Genomic DNA, 20,277 nt, shown 5'->3' with positions numbered 1-20,277 from the left:
TGTACCTTTGTAAAAATTTCGGCAGAATTTATCTCTGGCTTAAGCCAGCTTTCTGTACCTATAACGATTTCAGCTTCGGTGCTTTCTATCAGCGCTTGAAGTTCCGGTACTTTACCAACGCAGCTTCGACAGTTGACAATTACAATACCGATTGCTGCTTGGTCCCCGCATGTCCTGACTTTGCCCCGCACCCGTTGAGGCTGTTGCCCTTTCTGTACTTGCCCAAGGCCATCTAACCTAAAAAACCGCCCAGCCCACGCCACACAACCCCTGCTACCCGTGTAGCCGCTTGTTGCGTGTAGTGGACTCCTGACCTATCCAGCGGAACCCGAAACCCCACCACCCTATGGCGCAAGTCGAGGAATCTGCAGCCCACACGGTCGCAGAACCGTCTCAGCCTCTGATTCAGACCCTCCACTCGGCTCTGTACCAAAGGTCCGCAGTCAGTCCTGTCGACGATGCTGCAGATGGTGAGCTCTGCTTTCATCCCGCTAGCGAGACTGGCAGTCTTCACCAAATCAGATAGCCGCCGGAAGCCGGAGAGGATTTCCTCCGATCCATAGCGACACACATCATTGGTGCCGACATGAGCGACCACCTGCAGATGGGTGCACCCTGTACCCTTCATGGCATCCGGAAGGACCCTTTCCACATCTGGAATGACACCCCCCGGTATGCACACGGAGTGCACATTGGTTTTCTTCCCCCCTCTTGCTGCCATTTCCCTAAGGGGCCCCATTACGCACCTGACGTTGGAGCTCCCAACTACCAGTAAGCCCACCCTCTGCGACTGCCCGGATCTTGCAGACTGAGGGACAACCTCTGGAACAGGACAAGCAGCCATGTCAGGCCGAAGATCAGTATCAGCCTGAGACAGAGCCTGAAACCGGTTCGTCAGACAAACTGGAGAGGCTTTCCGTTCAGCCCTCCGGAATGTCTTTCGCCCCCTGCCACACCTTGAAACGACCTCCCACTCTACCACAGGTGAGGGATCAGCCTCAATGCGGGCAGTATCCCGGGCAACCACAGTCGTAGTCCGATCAGGGGATGCGTGGGACGAGCTGGCCGTCCCCGACAAACCCCCATCCCGACCCCCACAGTGATGCCCATTGGCAACAGCCTCAAGCTGTGTGACCGAAGCCAACACTGCCTGAAGCTGGGAGCGAAGGGATGCCAACTCAGCCTGCATCCGAACACAGCAGTTGCAGTCCCTATCCATGCTAAAAACTGTTTTGCTAAGAACGTCTGAACTAATCTACAGAGAGCGCAAACAAATCGACAAAATTTAAACGGTTATTAAAATACAAGATTGCCTAGTAAATGCAGTAATGCTGCTACTTGCGCACTGCTGACACTGCTCGGCGGCGGAAGGAGACTAAGCGAAATTACACTATTCAGGTACTAAAACACGATGCTACACTCTCAAATACTATAATACGCCCGAAATTTATGAATTAAACAATGCAAGAACCAAAAACACGCAAAGAAATTAAGAATTAAACTATGTAACAAATGAGTGAGCTAGGAGTATACGACTTGCTGCTCAGCTGCTTATCCAACGGCGGCAGGGAGCACACTGACTGCGACCAACCGACACTGGCCGTTCAAAACAAAACAGTAGACAAACGACTACGCGAATTTACACTATTCAGGTACTAAAACGCGATGCTACAACTCTCAAATACTATAATACGCCCGAAATTTATGAATTACACAATGCAAGTACGAAAAACACGCAAAGAAATTAAGAATTAAACTATGTAACTAATGAGTGAGCTAGGAGTATACGACTTGCTGCTGCAGCTGCTTATCCAACGGCGGCAGGGGGCACACATGGGGAAGTATAAAATTGCCAGGTGGGACCTGCCGAGGGAGAGGCCGGAGAGGATGGAAAACCAGGAGAGAGCAAGGGGCAGCAGGGGAGGTGGTGGGATGGAGAGAGTAGGGGCGTCAGCGGGAGAGGCAGGAGACTGGTGGGGCAGGAGATGAAGAGGGAAGACAAGGCAGGAGGGATTGCAGAGACACTGAAGGGAGCACAAGAGGGGGGGAGTAGGAGGGGGAAGCCGATCAGGAGGAGGGAGGGGGAGGAAAGGGAGCCCTGAGGAGGAGGCAGGAAGATGGGGTTAGAGGTGGTAGGAAGGGTAGATGTCAGGCCGAAGCTTATCATCTGGGAGGGGTAGACGGTGGAAGTTGTGTTGGGAAAGGAGATGGTGTGGAGATGGAGAGAGGGTCTAACATTCTGCGTGGTTTCTGCGACTGTTCTAAGTCGTGTCTCCCTACCACTTTCACGCAACGACCATCTGAGGGTGTTTCTTAGGGAATTGACTAGTTTGAACCTGGGACCTGTTGCTGGTAAGGAGACGCCAGACCACACATGACATGTAGAGTTCAGTGAGACTTGCGATGACATATTCAAATACTTAATGATTTTACGGTCAGCTCCACTCCACTACCTGGAAAAGAATCTTAATACTAACTAAATTTAGTGGAAGGGGTTCAAGGCTTTTCTATTTTTAGTTAGCTGGTAAAATAACGTCGAAAAAACAGTAAAGTTTACCACTGGAAATTTTATTCTACTCACAAAACATTGTTTATAAATTGCACTATTGATAAAAGGAAATGTTTTAATACAGGATGATAAAAACCAACTGCGTTCAACAAAAATGTGAACGAATATTCCCTGAATGGGTTTCCAAGTTCTACAATGGATCGAAGGATGACCTATGCCATATCACATCTATAATCTAGTTTTAAATTAAGTTTCACAAAAGAGAAAACTATCAAAATGGTCTACAGTGACCCTCAATTATCTTTAATTACTTATTTAACTTGTCGTAAATTACAGTGGCTGATGTGGCTTCTCAGTAACTATATAACAGAAAAATCATCACATTTCAAATTTTAACTTACATAGCAAATGTGAATACCATGAGCTTTAATTGACGATCGATACTAGTATTACGTAAAAAGGGGATGTAACAGATGAGACTTCTGCAGTTCTGAGTGAAGCCTTAAGGCGGCACTGCGTGCGTTCATTACCTTGTCGGTGTTTAGGCAGCGTCAGGGGGCGGTGGGCGAAGCAGCTCCACACCTCGCCGTCTCGGAAGCAACTCTCTCCTAACTTCTCCTTACTACAATTTACCGAAGTAGGTTTCAAAAAAGCTATCTGGCTTTGTTTCCAACTGACCAATCAGGGTCTCAATGTTAACCTTAAGCTCCGCCTACAAAAATTCTGTCTATCCAATGAGAAACGTTATACTTTTCGTGGTGGGGCAATTTTTTTAACGTTTGCAGCGTAACAGAGACGCGAAGAAATCTCACGCTAAAACTTGCAGCTGGTGTGGCCCTTTTAGTGTTATCGTAAGATCTATACTGTTCCTCTGGAGGGCTCTAGCTTTTAACATGGGCTGGGGGGTGGTTTCGGCGGTCAGCTGGCGACGTGGGTGTCCGTCCCTTATCGTAGGGCCTCCTAGCCTACTCGATTCCGCTCTCAGCTCTGTTCTTGTTTCTCCCCTCGGAACTGCGTCTGTTTCATGGTGGGGAGGTATGACATGCATTTAGGCGTTCTTGTGCTAGTCTGTGGTATTCCATTTGCTCACTCGTTGATCGTATTACTTTGGATAATTTAATGTCAGGATTTATTCGGAACTATGTGACATACTGTCGGATTTGCTTTCATTTCACGGTTTTCATGGAAGGTGTTGGATTTGCCTGACACCTTGCAAGGGTGGGACACAGCGGCAAAGGCACAGCAACGGGTTGGGGGTGGAGAGGAAGGGAGACACCAGGGGGTGAGGGGGATCAAGGCGGCGGACAATATATAGTGTGCGGATGTGTTCAAGGAAAAGGAGAAGGTGGGGGAAGGGGATGAGGTCATAGAGGATGCGCGTGTGGGACGGAAGGCGGATGTGGAAGGTGAGGCAGAGCGCGTGGCGTTAGAGGATTTGGAGGGCTTTATAGAACCGGGGAGGGGCGGAAACCCAAGTTTTTTTTTTTTTGTCATCAGTCTACTGACTGGTTTGATGCGGCCCATCACGAATTCCTTTCCTGTGCTAACCTCTTCATCTCAGAGTAGCACATGCAACCTACGTCCTCAATTATTTGTTTGACGTATTCCAATATCTGTCTTCCTCTACAGTTTTTGCCCTCTACAGCTCCCTCTAGTGCCATGGAAGTCATTCCCTCATGTCTTAGCAGATGTCCTATCATCCTGTCCCTTCTCCTTATCAGTGTTTTCCACATATTCCTTTCCTCTCCGATTCTGCGTAGAACCTTCTCATTACATACCTTATCAGTCCACCTAATTTTCAACATTCGTCTATAGCACCACATCTCAAATGCTTCGATTCTCTTCTGTTCGGGTTTTCCCACAGTCCATGTTTCACTACCATACAATACTGTACTCCAGACGTACATCCTCAGAAATTTCTTTCTCAAATTAAGGCCGGTATTTGATATTAGTAGACTTCTCTTGGCCAGAAATCCCTTTCTTGCCATAGCGAGTCTGCTTTTGATGTCTTCCTTGCTCCGTCCGTCATTGGTTATTTTACTGCCTAGGAAGCAGAATTCCTTAACTTCATTGACTTCGTGACCATCAATCCCGATGTTAAGTTTCTCGCTGTTCTCACTTCTACTACTTCTTGTTACCTACGTCTTTCTCCGATTTACTCTCAAACCATACTGTGTACTCATTAGACTGTTCATTCCGTTCAGCAGATCATTTAATTCTTCTTCACTTTCACTCAGGATAGCAATGTAATCAGCGAATCGTATCATTGATATCCTTTCACATTGTATTTTAATTCCACTCCTGAACGTTTCTTTTATTTCCATCATTGCTTCCTCGATGTACAGATTGAAGAGTAGGGGCGAAAGGCTACAGCCTTGTCTTACACCCTTCTTAATACGAGCACTTCGTTCTTGATCGTCCACTCTTATTACTCCCTCTTGGTTGTTGTACATATTGTATATGACCCGTCTCTCCCTATAGCTTACCCCTACTTTTTTCAGAATCTCGAACAGCTTGCACCATTTTATATTGTCGAACGCTTTTTCCAGGTCAACAAATCCTATGAAAGTGTCTTGATTTTTCTTTAGCCTTGCTTCCATTATTAGCCGTAACGTCAGAATTGCCTCTCTCGTCCCTTTACTTTTCCTAAAGCCAAACTGATCGTCACCTAGCGCATTCTCAACTTTCTTCTGTATATTATTCTTGTAAGCAGCTTCGATGCATGAGCTGTTAAGGTGATTGTGCGATAATTCTCGCACTTGCCAGCTCTTGCCGTCTTCGGAATTGTGTGGATGATGTTTTTCCGAAAGTCAGATGGTATGTCGCCAGACTCATATATTCTACACACCAACGTGAATAGTCGTTTTGTTGCCACTTCCCCCAGCTACGCTGGTATAACAGAGTATGGGGCGGATCAAGGATTTGTAGGTGTGAAGGATGGTAGAAGGATGCAGACCCCACGTCCGGCCGGACAGGAGTTTCGGGAGGCGGAGGTGGTTGTGAGCTTTGTGTTGGATGGCAAGGAGATGGGGAGACCAGTCGAGGTGGCGGTCGTGGGTGATGTGCTCCTGTGAACTGCTTATGTAATATAGCTTGAGAGTGAAGGAAGCGAGTAGGAGCAGGAGAAGTGAAGCACTTTGGTACTGCATGTAACTTTATCCCTTGTACTAAAGTCAGAAACACAAGTAAATGAATGCATACGTAACTTTGGTTAGGATGAACACGTAGGTGTTAGGCCGTAGTCCAGGTCGGATCAAAGTCTCGATAGTAGAAGCGATATTTCCAGGCCGTCTGCTCTTGATGAAATGGGCGGAAATCAAGACGGCACTCGCTGAGCTCCACAGCTTCGGCGAGAGGGCTCTGTGGTCGGCGTAGTTAGTCTTCTCTCGTAGTACCAACTTACGAGAGCGTGCACCTACGTTGTAGATCATTCACTATCGACGCCACAGTTCGAGCTTACGGAATAGTTTCCGAGGTATTATTTCTTAAATAATAGAAACTAGTACGTCGTCCTGGATGGCGAGTGCTCGTCAGAGACACCGGTAAGTGTCGTCATTGTGTGACTGTAGGAACACACAAGATCTTTTAGAATTTCTGTTTGGTGTGTTGAAAGGCAGCTTGCACTAATGTAGAAAAATCTAAGTTAATGTAGATTACATCAGTAGGAAAAACAATCAATAATCTTAGAAAACAGTATTAATGATATGTTCCTTGACACAGTAACTACGGTTAGATAAGTGGCGTACCGGTACAAAACGATATGAAATGGAACGTCCAAGTAAGGTCAGTAGCAGGGAAGACTTATACCAAATGCCGAGATGGTTCCTTCCCCATTCTTCCTCAGTCTGATCTTTTGCTCCGTCTCTGATGACCTCGTTATCGACGGAGCGTCAGACTCTCATCTTCCTTCCTTGAGTGACTGTCCACTCTGGCAAGAGGATCATTCACACTACCCTGAGTTCCTTCTCTGTGCACTGGTACACAGTCAACTCAGTCATTTGTGTTACGATCTTAATAGCGTCATATTTACTTCTACGGTACGCTGTGATACGCTTCGGAACAGGTTTTAACTTGAAGAAGTTGTTTAGGGAACAAAAACTGTAGAATGCTATTTGAAAACGACGTATTGCTGTTCATATCTTCGTAACGAGCAAACATACATCAGAGACAACAATGCTGGTAAAAGTACCCCTGGTAGCTGAACAACATTTCATTGACTTTTTTTATTTTTATAAGGACAATATGTCGTTAGGAGCGGTCAAGATAAATAAGACATCGTATGTACAAATTTGTTGAAACGTGATACCAGATTCTATGGACCATCTTCTGGCACTGGAGAAAAAGTCGTTTTAGCATCTAGTTTTCTGGTGTATTAGTAGTAGTTGCCTTAATGTTAAGTAGGCTAACACCAGTGTTTGTTACACGGCAAAAAGTATGATTCAGTGCCTCTCAGCCCTATGGGACTTAACATATGAGGTCATCAGTCCCCTAGAACTTAGAACTACTTAAACCTAACTAACCTAAAAACATCACACACATCCATGTCCAAGGCAGGATTCGAACCTGCGACCGTAGCGGTCGCGCGGTTCCACACTGAAGCGCCTAGAACCGCTCGGCCAAACCGGCCGGCGCAAAAGGTATGTTCGGCTACTTAAGTTAATATCAGGCTACTATGTTTAATACAGTAGAAAGCAAGATGTTAAAACAGCAATCTGTGTAGTGCCAGAATCTGGCTCACATGTACGGAAACTAGTATGACATTACAATAAAGTTTTACAGCAGCTGATGACATATATTAAGATTTTTTTTTTTTTAAATTCTGTATTAATGTACAAATGGAAGTGAGCATTGTGGGACGGGAGTCCCCCATTCGGGGAAGTTCGGCCGCCGAGGGAAAGTATTTATTCCATTCGACGCCACATTGGGCGACTTGCGCTTCGGAGATGTGGATGAAATGATGATAACACAACACCCAGTCCCTGACCGGAGGAAATCTTCTGCCTCAACCAGGAATCGAACCCGGGTCCCTTGGCGATTAATGTACAGATAAATCGCCACAGGTCATGTATTATGTGACTTATAAATAGTTTCGTCCCACTCACCGCCGGCCGTTGTGGCCGAGCGGTTCTAGGCGCTTCAGTCTGGAACCGCGCGACCGCTACGTTCGCAGGTCAGAATTCTGCCTCGGGCATGGATGTGTGTGATGTCCTTAGGTTAGTTAGGTTTAAGTAATTCTAAGTTCTAGGGGACTGATGACCTCAGAAGTTAAGTCCCATAGTGCTCAGAGCCATTTGAACCATTTTCCCACTCAACACAAATGCCAACCAAAATTAATGTGAGCTGTTCTGGCAGATGCTCTATATTTCTGTCGTGATGTCACATTATTGTAGTAAAACTAAAAAGTAAATCCTATGACACAAGACCATAACTACAATGATCGTAGCATTTTAGATACACAGGGTGGTCCATTGATCGTGACCGGGCCAAATATCTCACGAAATAAGCGTCAAACGAAAAAAACTACAAAGAACGAAACTTGTCTAACTTGAAGGGGGAAACCAGATGGCGCTATGGTTGGCCCGCTAGATGGAGCTGCCATAGGTCAAACGGATATCAACTGCGTTTTTTTTTTTAAATAGGAACTCCTATTTTTATTACATATTCGTGTTCTACGTAAAGAAATATGAATGTTTTAGTTGGCACACTTTTTTCGCTTTGTGATACATGGCGCTGTAGTAGTAACAAACATATGGCTCACAATTTTAGACGAACAGTTGGTAACAGGTAGGTTATTTAAATTAAAATACAGAACGTATGTACCTTTGAACATTTTATTTCGGTTGTTCCAATGTGATACATGTACCTTTGTGAACTTATAATTTCTGAGAACGCATGCTGTTACAGCGTGATTACCTGTAAATACCACATTAATGCAATAAATGCTCAAAATGTTGTCCGTCAACCTCAGTGCATTTGGCAATACGTGTAACGACATTCCTCTCAGCAGCGAGTACTTCGCCTTCCGTAATGTTCGCACATGCACTGACAATGCGCTGACGCATGTTGTCGGTGGATCACGATACCAAATATCCTTCAACTTTCCCCACAGAAAGAAGTCCGGGGACGTAATATCCGGTGAACGTGCGGGCCATAGTATGGTGCTTCGACGACCAATCCACCTGTCATGAAAAATGCTATTCAATATCGCTTCAACCGCACGCGAGCTATGTGCCGTACATCCATCATGTTGTAAGTACATCGCCATTCTGTTATGCAGTGTACATCCTGTAGTAACATCGGTAGAACATTACGTAGGAAATCAGCATACACTGCACCATTTAGATTGCCATCGATTAAATGGGGGCCAATTATCCTTCCTCCCATAATGCCACACCGTACATTAACCCTCCAGGGTGGCTGATGTTGCACTTGCCGCAGCCATCGCGAATTCTCCGTTGCCCAGTAGTGCGTATTATGCCGGTTTACGTTACCGCTGTTCGTGAATGACGCATCGTCGCTAAATAGAACGCGTGCAAATAATCTGTCATCGTCCCGTAATTTCTCTTGTGCCCAGTGGCAGAACTGTACACGACGTTCAAAGTCGTCGCAATGCAATTCCTGGTGATTATAAATATGGTACGGGTGCAATCGATGTTGATGTAGCATTCTCAACACCGACGTTTTGAGATTCCCGATTCTTGCGCAATTTGTCTGCTACTGATGTGCGGATTAGCCGCGACAGCAGTTAAAACACCTACCCGGGCATCATCATTTGTTGCAGGTCGTAGTTGACGTTTCACATTTGGCTGAACACTTCCTGTTTCCTTAAAGAACGTAACTGTCCGGCGATCGGTAAGGACACTTGGATGGTGTCGTCCAGGATACCGAGCAGCATACATAACACACGCCCGTTGGGCACTTTGATCAATAACAGCCATACATCAACACGATATCGACCTTTTCCACTATTGGTAAACGGTCCATTTTAACACGGGTAATGTATCACGAAGCAAATACCGTTCGCACTGGCGGAAAGTTACGTGATACCACGTACTTATACGTTTGTGAGTGTTACAGCGCCATCTATCACAAAGCGAAAAAGGTGGCCCAACTAAAACCTTCATATTTCTTTAAGTACTACACGAATATGTAATAAAAAGTGGGGGTTCCTATTTTTAAAAAAACGCAGTTGATATCTGTTTGACCTATGGCAGCCCACGCGGCTGCTACGGTCGCAGGTTTGAATCCTGCCTCGGGCATGGATGTGTGTGGTGTTCTTAGGTTAGATAGGTTCAAGTAATTCTAAGTCTAGGGGACTGAAGACCTCAGATGTTAAGTCCCATAGTGCTCAGAGCCATTTGAACCTATGGCAGCGCCATCTAGCGGGTCAACCATAGCGCCATCTGGTGTCCCCCTTCAAGTTAGACGAGTTCCGTTCTTCTTAGTATTTTTGTTTGATGCTTATTTCGTGAGATATTCGGCCCGGTCACTATCAATGGACCACCCTATATATATATATATATATATATATACACACGATTCAGTTTCAAACAATTAAATTATAGCTAGGGATATGACACGTGAATGGTCATTGTCACGAGAGTAACGAAAAGGTATAAATTAGTTAGTAAGATTCTATTGTAACAGAAATGTAGAAATAGAGGACAGCAAAAAATTTTTTGTACATGTGATGGAAAAATTCACTGATGGCAATTAAAATCGCAAAATCAGGAAGGATAGAAAATAACGAAATTTTACTTACTGCAGCTATGCAGTATACTACGATGACGTACGATTAGTTCTTTATGTCGTTTGCGAGTGTATGGAGTGGGAAATTCAGTACACAGAGCTGCCACGTCTGTCACCAACATTGGGTCTTACGCATCTGGGCGTCGCGTGGAATATAGTTCTGCTAACAAATACGAAATTCTTTCCCGTTCCAACTCTGTGTCAGAGTTCATCAATCATAGTAGCTGCCTTTTGGTGGTATGCAAGTTTCTCCGAAGCCTGTGTCCAGTTGTTTTCAGTTAGTGAAAAATCTGGAGAACTTCCCGTCCAACATCCCCTGCATCGAAGTAAGTCAAGACAACACGAGAAACATGTCGTCACCCGTTATCTTGTTGAAAGATACGTCACAGAGATCTCCAAATTAGAGCACAGCCACCGATCTTACTTTTCTACTTAACAGCTATTCGAACCATCAGATCCAGTGCAATCTGGCAACGTTAGTTCTTCTCGGAACATCCGTACACTCACACGATCATCTCGATGCTACTCGTAGAACGAAGACTCTTGTGTAAAAGACTCTGAGCCCAGTGCAGTCATAGAGCACACCACCGTTTCCGCAACTCTCTGCTCAACGATGTGGCTTACCATCCTGCAAGGCCGAACGAACAAAATGTGTTTCCTCTCGGGCGCTACTCGCGTGGAGACATCAAGCAACTGCGTTACTTTCTGTATGGTCGTCCTAAAACCATCGACTTTATATCTGCACCAGAGTCGTGGGTCCCAGACCAATGCGAGCAACGACAGCGCAGAGCGTTAAACTGTGCTACCGACAGGGCACGATTCTGGCCCTGACGAATGCTGACTCGTGCTTGTTGACGTCTCACCTCATTTCATGAGGCACAACACCATCTTCTCACAAAAAATGAACATTCTAATGCCATTTCTGAATGAAAATCCTACTCCGTTATCTTTGCCCCTACACAGAATGTAGACGGCATTAACTCTTGGCCACTTACTGCGTTTACACTGGAATGAAAATCCTTGCGTAGACAAGCATGCAGCAGCCTTCATGCCAGTTTGACGATAGTTGTACTCCACGTTCACAGCGTTGCAATTTTAATTATCATCAGTATTGATGCACTCGATCATAATGTTCCTCCTGCAATTCCCTCGGGTAGGATGCAGTGCTCTTAACCTGCTCTGCATAAGCTTGTACACTGAGCTACTTAATTTTTCATTAACTCATTAAAAACAGTTTTACTGCAGTTTACTGAATGCATAAATACCTGGGATAATCACCACCACCATCATGATAATCATCAGTTTGGCACCCGTTGCTGAATAGAATCCTTCCCTAAATGTCTCCTCACCTTAAACTCTTCAGCTCTATGTGCCCATGTTGGTTTCGTATATTTTTAATTTCATCCATTCACCACCTGTAAGGTCATCGTTTGCGTTTTCTCTTTGATATTGCAGTGCAATATCTCATCAAAAGTATCTAGACACCTATTAGTGGAAATTAGTATGGGGTGTGTCCACACTTCGCCGTTATGACGGCACGAAATTTACTGCTGGGAACACTTCTGATGAGACGTCTGAATGTCTGTGGAGGAACACACTGTCATACTGATGCTGTAGGTCCTCCAACTGTTTCTCTGCAGTTTGCAACACACAATTCTGTAAAATTTGTTCGTATCCTTCCACATTTAGCATTTCGTGAAGTGCAATAAGGGGACCGCACTGTAATCAAGCAAAACATACTCATACTGTGACACCACCTCCTCCATACATCACTGTCGGCACTACACACGGTGGCAGGTAGCGTTCTCTAGGTATTCGCTAAACCCTAACCTCTCCATCGGATAGCCACAGAGTAAAGCACGATTCATCACCCCAAATCACTTGTTTCCAAATGTCCGTTGCCCAGTGGTATCTCAAGTTGTCCATGCCTTTCTCGCTTTTCTATTTATTTCATTTGCTGCCCTTCAGTCGTTCTATTCAAGTACATTAAATGCAAAAACTGATCACCTGGCTCGGGAGCTTCATTGTTAATGTCAACTATTTTCTTATCCACGTGTTCATTGTATATCATTTTAGTCGTAATGTCGGTAATGTCTCATTTCTGACACATCCATTTTCTCCCTTGTTAGAATCAGTAATTCTTCATTAGTTATACGATCTACCTGTCCAAACAGCTGGAGTTTCCAGTAGCACCACATTTCGAAAGCTTTTATTCTCTCCTTGTCTTCATTATCATCCACGTTTCACTTTCACTCGAGATAAATACTGTCAGAAAATATTAAACCTGTATTAGACGTTAAATTATATTTTATTTTTTTCAGAAATGTTTGCCTTGCTATTGCCAGCCCACCATTTTATATCGTCTCCACTTTGAGCCATCCTCAATTATCGCGCTGCCCAAATTGCAAAACTCATCTCCTACCTGTAGTGTCTCATTTCCTTGTATAATCACGCAGTATTTTCTGACGTAATTCGATAATATTGCGTTGTTCTTGCTTTAATTTTCTTGTTTATCTTATAACCCCTTTTCGATACACTATAATTCCGTTCAACCAATCTTGACGTCTCGGAAAGAACTACAATGTCATCGACAAACGTCAAAGGTTTATTTCTTCGTCGGCCGGAGTGGCCGAGTGGTTCTAGGTGCTACAGTCTGGAACTGCGCTACCGCTACGGTCGCAGGTTCGAATCCTGCCTCGGGCATGGATGTGTGTGATGTCCTTAGGTTAGTTAGGTTTAAGTAGTTCTAAGTTCTAGGGGACTGATGACCTCAGAAGTTGTCCCATAGTGCTCAGAGCCATTTGAACCATTTGTTTATTTCTTCCTTCTGAACTTCATTTTCCTTTCCAAATTTTTCTATGCTCTCGTTTACTGCTTACTCGTTGTACATAATGAATAACGTGGCTGATAGGCTAGAATGTTATCTCACTCTCCTCTCAGTTGCTGCCTCCCTTTCACGTCTTTCGATTCGTAATTGCAGCCTGGTTCCTGTAGAAGTTGGAGATAATCTTTCCCTTCTGTATTTTATCCTTGCTATCTTAGGAATTTTCAAGAATAATCCCCAATCAATATCATCGAAAGTTTTCTTTAAATTTACGGGTAGTGTAATCAGTAGACATTTAAATTTTTGTCCATGTCTCCCCCCCCCCCCCCCGTCCCCCCGTCCCTTTAGAATTTAAAGCGGGCGCGCACGCGCGCGCGCGCGCGCGCACACACACACACACACACACACACACACACACACACACACACACACACAACACAACACAACACAACACAGCAGTGTTGTGGACTGGACGAGGTGTGCAGTGATTGGCTGGCTGGCTGGCTGGCTTTTAGCTTTAGGATGTGTCTGAGCGGCGCGCTCGCTGGCTGTGTTGCAGGTTGCCCTCGCCCACCGCGATGATGTCGCCGGTCCTCTACAGCACGGCGGCGCTCAAGAGGCCCTCCAGGATCGACCAGCTGCAGGGCGAGTGGCGCCAGATGGGCACGTGAGTACTCCATTACCTCCCTACCACGAGAAGCACTGCCGATAGCGCCCCGATGCCGCTCACGCCCCAGCCCGCAACACCCAAACACTTATTCTGATACACCTTTACTTTTCACAAAATGTTCTGTTGCATCCTGAAATAACAAACATCTCTGTGCGCACTATTAATCTTGTCACAATTGTTACAGACAATAACAATTTGTCCATTTTATTTGGACTGTTGAGCTCCGTGGCCGTGGAAAAGGATATTTTACTATAAAAATACAGCGACAAGCAACATTTTTTTAATGCGTTTCGGGTTTGCACCCATCTTCAGCTGGCAAATTACATGTATCTTCAGTTTCTACAGTGGTACAATATCGACAGCAGTTTGGATGCTGCAGCTGGCCTGTGCAAAAGCAACGATTCCAATCATTTACTTCAATTTCTCGAGTTTAAAGCTACGCACTATCAGTTGTTCATTCTACTTACATTCTCCACTCTTTGTCTTTTTCTTGGCCTTTCTCCTTTTTTGTAACAGCACAAACACTTTTTGTCACGTATTTTACACAGGCGCACTGCGTTATCCGCCATGTTGTCGAATGACAGTTTTGTTTACATACAAGCAGTTTAATCTACGAACAGAGTTATATTTTACGAAAGTTTTGAGGTTCTAGCTAAGGTACTGTTTACTAAACATTGACTTGGGTGATAGAAGTATTCTAAGTACTATGTGTGGTGTCACCGCCAGACACCACACTTGCTAGGTGGTAGCCTTTAAATCGGCCGCGGTCCGGTAGTATACGTCGGACCCGCGTGTCGCCACTATCAGTGATTGCAGACCGAGCGCCGCCACACAGCAGGTCTAGAGAGACGTCCTAGCACTCGCCCCAGTTGTACAGCCGACTTTGCTAGCGATGGTTCACTGACAAATTGCGCTCTGATTTCCCGAGACGATAGTTAGCATAGCTTTCAGCTACGTCATTTGCTACGACCTAGCAAGGCGCCATTATCATTTGCTATTTATCTTGTGATGCATGTACCGTCAGACCGATGTTCACCAATTATGGATTAAAGTTAAGTATTCCAACAGCTACGTACTTTATTTGCTAGACTCAATTCCTTTAACTGTTCCAGACCTTACGCCAGCCTGCGTGAGCTTAAACGCGTGCCTTTCGGCTACCCGTCACAGTGGATTGGCTGTCTTGCCAGTCCACAACACTATGTATGCAAAGCTTTTTTTTGGTTACTTAGGCAGTATTGAAGAAATTAACTAACATAACACATTTATACAAAGCAGTAATTCATACATTTACAAATAACAAAGATAGAACTAAGATTTTTATGTTGTACATTATTACATGCATTTGTTGGGTTTATATTAGATTGTTATTTCTTGATTGTGCTTAGTAAGTGGTTTGATAAGTAGTGTGTGGAAGTTTTTCAAAAATATTCGGTTTGGTAACTCTGTTTGCTCGTTAATTATGTCAGAAGGGGATGCATGTTTATGTGAATAAATATCAATTTCTTCTAGGAGGTTCATTCTTTTTCCTTTGTTGGCTAGGTCGAGTACTTGTAATTAATGGGTTATTTGCCTAACATATAGCAGAAGAAGAACATCAAGTAACAGACATATCCCATAACTTACAAGTTCTCCACCGAAATGCATATTGGCATAAATAAAACGCATTAAAAAAAGTGGCTGGTCGCTGTATTTTTGTAGTAAAATATTATTGTTAAAGACAACTTCGTTCCAGATCTTTCACTCCCACTCCTATACCTTCTTAACTTCGATACTTAGGAAGTTAGTATTTATGCAACCACAGAATCTCTCACGGCGAATTTGTTGTACAAAGTGATCACTGTAAACATACGTGATTTTAACAATTAGCGCCATTACCTTCGCCAGGAAAGCAACCGACTGTTGAAGAAATAAAGAAACCACACTACATGGTGTAGTACACTGGTAGACGACACTCAGACATCTGTGTGATTCCGTTATATAGGGTGTTTCAAAAAGAATATACGTATTATTTTCCAAAGTATCGATCGCTGCCCCTCGGCTCGGCTATTGGAGAAACAAATACATAGTCTAGTTTATATTAATAGCCGCTAGATGTCAGTTGTCTTCTGTTCTGCTTGGTAACCGTCACATGTTTAAAATGGCTACTCTGTAGTAGAAATTATTTTGTGTTCTCGAGTTTGCGAAGCGCAATTCCGTGATTACAGTGCAAAGATGTTTCAGGTTGAGGTACCAAACCGGTCCTCCGAATGGGTGGAACGTTCTCGGTATCGACAGTTTCTAGATACAGCATGTGTATGGGAAGGAAAGATTCCTGGGCGAACTCGTGCTCCTGAGGAAAATGTTGCACGAATTCAAACTGCTTGTCGACGCAGTCCTTTAAAATCAATTCGTCTTGCCAGTCGGGAGTTGCAGCTGCCTACAACAACAATTTGGCGTGTTTTGAGACGTCGGTTGGTTATGAAGCCGTATAAGTTACAGCTGTTACAAGCTCTGCGTCCTGATGACAAACGCAAACGTGTGGTACTTTGTAACGAGATTCTTGATGCTATTGACAATGGTAACACTTTTGCACAACGCATCATCGTCTTCAGTTATGAAGCGAATTTACATGTCAGCGGTCAGGTAAACAAACACTATGTTCGAATTTGGGGCCTACAGAACCCACATGGAGCCGTTGAGCATGTACAAGATTTGCCCAGTCAGTGTCTTTCGTGTGATATCTCAACCTTTCTTTAGAGTTCATTCTTCTTTTATGGAAACACGTTACAAAACTGGTTGTTTCCGAGGCTGCACGAAAACAACTTCATTTTTCAACAAGACGGGGCACCCCGTCACTGGAATCGCCAACTGCGGTAATATCTGAATGAAACTGTACCGAACCGTTGGATTGGTCGTCAAGGAGCTGGGCGACTTAACATGTCTCAGCTGGGCTCCACGGTCACCGGATTTGACACTCCCTGACTTCTTCCTGTAGGGTTTCGTTAAAGACTACGTTTATGTACCAGCACTCCGACAGAACCTGGAAGAGTTGAAGAACCGAATCCGTAATGCCGTAACATCAGTGACGAAGGACATGCTTGCCCGAATATGGGAGGAGTTAGAATATCGATCTGATATTGTTCGTGTCACTGATGGAACATCTGTAATCTGAACTTCAGAGGTTCGTAAATATGTGTGTAAAGTTTCATATTCGTATGTCTTAAAGTTTAATAAATATATATGTTCTAAATACGTATATTATTTTTTAAACACCCTGCGCTTCTACCACCAGTGCTTTCCTGAGGAGGCCAATAGTTACTATTGTCGAAAGTGCGGATGTTTATTGTGAATTAACCTTTTTACTACCAACTTCTTTCGGAGGGAAATACTTAAATTTGTGGCTATTTTAATTAATGCCTTAGTAAGAAGTAACAATATGAAAAAAAAAGAATGTGTGCGCTGTTCCGTTTTCCAGCATATTTCCCTGATTTCGCAGACGACAGTGCAAAAACCACGAGAACCTATAGAAAAGAGTCTCATATCAGTGGCTAGTGCATCTCTGAAAGTTTATAACTCACATTACAGGTTTTCATTGTCGGCACCATATGTTACGCGGAAAACGTCAATACTTGTGTCCAACTCATTGACACGAATTGTCTGGGAAGGAGCGACAGCAACCCGCTTTGCATCTGCAGGCGCGCACTAATTCAATGCCCCAATACTGAGCGGAGCACTGGCAGTGAAACTTGAACACAGAATAACTTAACAAGTGTAAGCTATAACTATACGAATCCTCGAAACCATTGACAGGCTTCCCTTTCCCACTGTAAAACAGATACACAACAATAACGTGTAGCCGATTCCCCTTGATTCCCCTTGCTTCCCTGATAATCTGCCGTGGAACGCATACTACCGAATGATAGTGAAACATTTAACGGGACGAATGCACGGAGAGCAGTTCACAGAGTTGCCATTTTTGCTTCTGATTGCCCTTATTTTCAGCTGAAATAATTTCACTCGCTTGAAATCAATGGATGCAATGAACATGAAATCAGTGAAGCAGGAGTGAAATGAAATGTCACTGAAATAACTTTCAAAATGGTAAACTCCCAGCCAGCGTAATGACTACGTCATGCTTGAGAAGATTCCGTGCAACACCGACCTTGAATCCGTGTTTCCTGTTTATCGCGACCACCCGCCTTAACCATGAGGCTATTTGATCACTACTCCCCGCCTGTCTGTTCTTCAAAAAAATGGTTCAAATGGCTCTGAGCACTATGGGACTTAACTTCTAAGGTCATCAGTCCCCTAGAACTTAGAACTACTTAAAGCTAACTAACCCAAGGACGTCACACACATCCATCCCCGAGGCAGGATTCGAACCTGTGACCGTAGCGGTCGCGCGGATCCAGACTGTAGCGTCTAGAACCGCTCGGCTATCCCGGCCGGCTGTCTGTTCTACGCGTGGCCTTATTCCGGATTGTACAACCGTTTAATATTGTTCGAAAGTAGTACGAGGAAATCCGGTGACGACGAATGTTTTTCTTTAGTCAGGGCCTATTCACTCCTGATTACTACTTGTCTTCCTTTTATTAATTTATAATTCTAAAACTTATGCTTTTTCCTTCCGTAGCTGTACCACTCCTTGACCCGAAAGGTCTGCCTCATTTAAAATTCTACATTTTCCTAATCTTTTCCCTCAGGTGTGAACGTTCACTTTCCTCATTCTTTGCTCAGGACACTGTAACAGATCACAATGGACGGATAACTTAAACTAGGGCCATTGATACCCTGGCTGTGTTTAATTAAAACTTGTTCTTCTCTCTTCGTTTTGTACGTGAGAGATCCTGAGCCTAATACCGAAAGTTTCCTTTAAATTAATTTTTTGTTGGATTTTGAACTCGTACTGCCGTGGTTGTAACTTTGCTGCTGTTTAGCTTTCTGTGACTGTGTGTATTTCCAACTGCGAGAGAAACCAAATATATCTGCCTGCGAGAATACAACATGAACTTCACCCTGTTTTACAATGTTACTAAAAATGTACAAACTGATTAAGTTCTGAACTTTGCTGTTAGTTTCTTTAGTTAAACAAAGTGGTCCTCGTGCGTTAATGATCTGCCTAATAATGCTTTTCATGAAATGGTCACTGTGCGTTGATAATTTTCGTAGCAAACTGATCCTGAAATGAAAATATCTTTCCTCGTAGTGCCAATTGCTTGGGAACACAGTGCTTGGTGCTCTCTGCGCGCCAGTTGGAAATTTCTAACTACAGTTGCTGAGAGCTTAGTGCAATACTCCAGACAACAAGTAAACTATTTTATACACATCACATCATTCTCCTATGTATTGGGCCTGACAGGAGTTGCAAGTGAGTTGTTATATTCCGGCGTTGCTGAATTTGTCTGAGGTTTTTCTAACTGGTCTTCGTCTTTTCTGAGCTGTATTGTTTGTTCTGAATGTTATTAGGATCCCTTGCTTTTTCAAGATGTTTCCTATTCTATGTGATATTTTGTCATTGTATCTTAGTGTGTACCATCTCTCCCTTTTCTCTGAAGTGGGGTGGTCTGCTGTGTTGTCTGTATGTACTGCATGTTTCCGTTTTACCTTTTTGTTGAGTTTATGATGTCTGTTTTGTAGTCGTTTCCAACAGCAATTTGTTTGATTATATTTAGTTCCCGTGGCGGAATATATCAACTCACTTGCAACTCCTGCCAGGCCCAATACATAGGACAAACATGCAGAAACTTCCAAACGAGGTACACAGAGCACATGAGAGCTCTGAAGAGTGACAGCACACATTCAGCTTTTGCAGAACATCTAATGAACAAAAACCATAACCCCACTAATATCTAAAACGATCTACACATTCTGAGAAACAGCAACAGTCTATACCGACAACTAACAATAGAAGAAAATTACTACGTATAAAAGGCTATAGTCGAAGGGAAAAATGTAATAAACAAAAACTCAACACACTATTTACCGCTCTGAGAGAACTGGCCAAGGACACAGAGCAGAAAGCACACACACGCAGAAGAACCACTTCCCCATCACACACGGAGACATAAATAATGAACAGAAGTCGTCGTAATTGGCGCTACAGTTTTTCATAGCCTTTCTCGCCACATGCGATACATCTCTCGCGACATACGCGAACAGCAAGATGGCGTAATATTCTGGATCAGAAACAAAATGCGAAAGTTTTGTTTTTCTGTGTATAAAAGCAGCTACGTACAATCCAATGCCGGCCGAAGTGGCCGTGCGGTTAAAGGCGCTGCAGTCTGGAACCGCAAGACCGCTACGGTCGCAGGTTCGAATCCTGCCTCGGGCATGGATGTTTGTGATGTCCTTAGGTTAGTTAGGTTTAAGTAGTTCTAAGTTCTAGGGGACTAATGACCTCAGCTGTTGAGTCCCATAGTGCTCAGAGCCATTTGAACCATTTTTTACAATCCAACGAACGTGAGTACACGAATAGGTAAGTAACAGCTCAGTACACAACAAATAACTGGTTTCTACAACACTACCATAACCCCAAGTATATACTGC

At 44.0% G+C, this 20,277-nt stretch overlaps 1 protein-coding gene across 1 annotated transcript in view; it reads left to right on the top strand.

The window, feature by feature from the left end:
• Positions 1-20,277, top strand: part of LOC124789239 (proton channel OtopLc-like) — a 259,793-nt gene that overhangs the window by 4,184 nt on the left and 235,332 nt on the right. Inside the window, exon 3 of the mRNA XM_047256534.1 lies at positions 13,642-13,749. Coding sequence (XP_047112490.1) covers positions 13,642-13,749 — 108 coding nt within the window. The remainder of the gene's footprint in view (positions 1-13,641; positions 13,750-20,277) is intronic.

The sequence above is a fragment of the Schistocerca piceifrons genome, chromosome 3 (genome assembly GCF_021461385.2).
Source record: "Schistocerca piceifrons isolate TAMUIC-IGC-003096 chromosome 3, iqSchPice1.1, whole genome shotgun sequence".
Lineage (NCBI taxonomy): Eukaryota > Metazoa > Arthropoda > Insecta > Orthoptera > Acrididae > Schistocerca > Schistocerca piceifrons.
This window is presented reverse-complemented; position numbering and strand designations above follow the sequence as displayed.